This window comes from Mizuhopecten yessoensis, unplaced genomic scaffold (genome assembly GCF_002113885.1).
Source record: "Mizuhopecten yessoensis strain PY_sf001 unplaced genomic scaffold, ASM211388v2 scaffold11093, whole genome shotgun sequence".
NCBI classification, from domain to species: Eukaryota; Metazoa; Mollusca; class Bivalvia; order Pectinida; family Pectinidae; genus Mizuhopecten; species Mizuhopecten yessoensis.
The window spans coordinates 334772-338932 of record NW_018408876.1 but is presented as its reverse complement, the minus strand read 5'-3'; the positions used below and the strand labels follow the sequence as shown (position 1 = coordinate 338932).

The window sequence follows — 4161 nt, the reverse complement described above, 5'->3', positions numbered from 1 at the left end:
CAAGCTGTTTGTTATTTTTAATACAGTACACCATCTGAACTAGACTTGTGCAATCAAATTTTTGTTAAACAGATCAAAGAATTTGGTTTCGACAGTTATTGTAAATAAAAGGTTTGAATACTTTATACAATCTGAAACTCACTACAAATCAGCCAAGGTATGTGGTCCCAGGAGTGTCTACACAATGTAGTACAACAAGTACATGTACATTGACAACGTGTTGTAAAACATGTAGATATTTAATTATAGAGGTTGTGTTATAACAATAATTATAAATAATTATCCAACTTCAAGAAAAACTTTTAAAATCAAATCAAATCAAATTTACCCAACAGCTCTCGTTGGGCGGGGATAATAATCCCCTCGGCTAGTATAGGTCGAAGGCAGCAGTTCTACTGACTGCATCGTTGACCAATAGACAGTGTGTGGGATTGACAACAAAGAGATTTAACAAGAGTACCGCTCAGCGGAACAAAATGCGCCTTTCTGAGGAATAGAGATACAATGTAAACGTTTTCTGTCCAATTCCAAGATGGTCGCCTGTTGCAGTCATATTGTTCTTTAACTCATTCACCCCTGGAATTTCATAATAAACTTGAATTAGGGAGTTCAAATGTGTCTTTAGGGATGAATGAGTTCAATATGTGTTATAATTTGACGTGCATACCTAAAGACCAAGGGTTCAAGAAAAGGGCCTTGGAAATTTGAGAAAGATCCTTTTAGTCTTTTCCAAATAACGAAAAAAAACTTTGTCATTGTCAATATTCCTGCGTGGCGGCCATCTTGTTCTTGCATTCATTTTCAAAAATACCAAAAACTTAAGGGCCAAGGGTAAGCTACACATTTGGGAATTGCAAATCAATTTATACTCCTAGTTCCTTTAATCAAATCTCCTATTAAAAAACAAATGATTAATATTCCACAAATCTCATTTCCTCATTCATTGTGACAGTGTAGAGACGGCGGCTCGATATAGTTTTGCGACTCGTCCATTAGAAATTGTGTATTTATATAATGACTTACATCCAGTTACCTGGTGGTTTGTCAATACCGTGAATGTACCTACATCAAATTTCTAATAAGTCTTCAATTTTTCGTGAAGAGACAAAAAAACACGTTTACTCTTTAACATTTATTGATAAAAAGAGACGGTTTCTAGGCTATTTTCTTGAAATAAGAATGACAACTAGTTAATCATTTATAATAAAAAAAATGTTGTGACATGTATTTGTGGTATATTCGGGATGATGTAGATCAAGCGGTATTACCACGTTTGCAGACATATTTAGTGTTAGTTCAAATTCAAATTAGAGTAGAAACCAAAAGTTCCGAAAATAAATAGCAAAGGAGCACATGACTTTATTTGCTTTATCTGATACTAGTAATCAAAGCTGAACGTATCTGAATCTGGGGTCAGCACCGACAAAGTATGACCAAACAGTCCGCGTCGTTCCTCTTTCGCGCGATTTTCATTGTCACGCAACGTTTCCGACTGTCGTCTTTCAAAGGTGGCATCCTTTCTTTCTTTTCCAATCAAAGCAGCCATTTTGCCGGATTCACTGAAATGAAGATCTTTGATTTCAGTTGAATCGGCTTTTTCGCGAGTATGAATGATCTTCGCCATGGCTTCTTCTTGTGGCATGTTAAGGATCGTGTTCAGGGGTTTTCGTTTGAACCTCTTCACGGCCGTAACGACCTTTGCTGCTCGTCTAAATGTCGCCAGAGCGTTGGTAGCCTTACCGAATGCCGACTTCTTTTGACCTTGACCATGACCCCTAACGTCACCTCCTTTCCCACCTCCTTGCGAAGCCCACACATCTCCACCTGCTGTTTTTGGGCTCTTGGTTGAAACGTCTATAAATAAATAAACTGGTGTATTAAGCATAAGTATTGAGATTCCTGATTTAGAATTATTATGGTCAGAGATTACAGTTAGCAACAAAAAAAACCTCATAGGTTGTATTTATAGACCTCCTGACAGTAGTATTGATTACTGGAACAAACTAGATCATGTAACTGATGACTCGAGGCGAACAAATGCAGACATTATTATTACTGGTGACATTAATGTAAATATGAGCAATATTCAGCCAAACTCTCGTTTAAAAAGACTTTTAACAAAATATAATCTGTACAATTATATAAAAGTTCCTACAAGAATAACTCAGGATTCTTCTTCCTCAATTGATATTGTCCTTACCAATAATGATACTATTGTTAAAAATGTAATTGTAACTCCTCCAATCTGTAGTGATCACTCTGTAATCAACTTCAGTGCTTCTTACTCTGTATTTAGACAACATGCATATACAAAAAATGTTCTCCTGTATAATAATGCTGATGTTATCAAAATGAATCAGAAGATTGATAACATAAACTGGGTAAGTATAAATGAACAACAAGATGTAAATGGTTTTAATACTGTACTTGTTGATGCTATAAATAAAGCTATAGATGACTGTATACCTGTAAAGAAAATTACTATCCGACCAAATGATAAGCCATGGATGTCAAACGAGATAAGGTTAAAACTAAGACAGAGGAATAGAATCCATAAAAAAGCAATACAGACCAATAATCCAGATCAATGGGCAAATTTTAGGAACATCAGAAATGAAGCCATCAGCTTAATACGTACCACTAAAGATAGATATATACAAAATTTAGAACACTCTCTAAATGATCCCAATGTCTCATCATCTAAATGGTGGAAAACCACAAAAACTATTCTGAAAATTAACAACAAGTCACCTATTATTCCACCATTAAATGACAATAACACTATTTTGTTTCATCCACTTGATAAAGCCGAATGTCTTGTTGATTATTTTACAGCCATATCAACATCCTCTGATAATATTGATCCTTTGCCTCCTGTTCCTGAGTCTCCTAACATACTTAATAACATTTTATTTCAAGAACAGGATGTGAGGGATCAACTGACTGTACTTAATGATAAGAAACCTGCAGGATCTGATGAAATTATACCGAAAGTTATTAAACTTCTTTCTCCATCACTAATANTTGATTTACCTTCTTATTAACAAATCGTTACAAAATATTGATTTGAATCCACCAATACTTCAAAATCTGCCAAATTCTCTCTTAATTATCTTATCTATGAAAATCAGAATGCAGTATCCATGACTGGCCCCAAAACTCATGGGTGGATGACCAGTGGCTGATAAGCCAATATGGACATTTTTGGTCTGTATCCCATGAGTGGAGGGAATCCTGTCATGGATGCTGGATTCGAGGCTCTAAATTTTTTTTTATTTAAAAAAAAAAAATTTAATTATAAGTTTGGAAAACATAGTGAATACACTATTTCACATATTATAACAACTCTTAAATTTTGTCCTTACTTCCAAACTCATATTTCATATTTAAACATTTTATGTTTCATACTTAAAATAATCAACTTTGAAATTTCAAAATAACGACATACTTTATTATTTATATATATATATTTATACACCCACTGTTACCTTTAGGAGAGAACTAATATAGGCTATGCCTGTTGTTCAATCCTTTTTCTAAATGAAATAAAATTTGTTGAAATGAAAAAAAAGCATGAAGATTTGAAAGCAGGATAAGTGGCTTGTGAAGAATATGTTGCGCTCAATACTTTCTCGTTTGATTCTTGACATTAGGAATGTAACAGGACAGAAAAAAATGCAACGTGGCCAGGCAAGGGCTCGAACCCGGGGCCTCCAAAGTCTAAACGGACCCGGCAACTCAAACCAAGTCCAGTTCCGCAACATAAATATGCCTTTCCTTGTTACATTTGTCTGATTAACCTCTATCAAAGTAAGGCTTCTCTGTAGATATATGGTGTTATATACTGTCACAAAATGTTAGCGTTATGAAGGGATGTGATAAACAGGGAGAGATAAGTATACAAAGTGTAAGCGTTATGAAGGGGTGTGATTATGTTGTTGGGAGATTTTAACAGTCGTACCAGTAATGTATGTGATTATGTAAAATATGATATTATTCACGACAGTGTTAAATGTCAGCTTTCTGATTTGTTTTCATATGTCTCTGATGATTATTATACTGATAGGGTTAACCCCGACACAGTGGTAAATCATTTTGGAAACCGACTTATAGAATTATGTAAGGCGAGTTGTTTGCGTATCTATAACGGAAGAGATTTAA

The 4161-nt window shown here is 34.7% G+C and overlaps 1 protein-coding gene across 1 annotated transcript in view; it reads right to left on the bottom strand.

The window, feature by feature from the left end:
* Positions 1 to 1335: 1335 nt before the first annotated feature.
* Positions 1336 to 4161, bottom strand: part of LOC110465618 (CBL-interacting protein kinase 10-like) — a 22755-nt gene continuing 19929 nt past the window's right edge. The window contains exon 8 of the mRNA XM_021521564.1: positions 1336 to 1854. Within this exon, the coding sequence (XP_021377239.1) occupies positions 1379 to 1854 (476 nt within the window). The 3' untranslated portion in view covers positions 1336 to 1378. The remainder of the gene's footprint in view (positions 1855 to 4161) is intronic.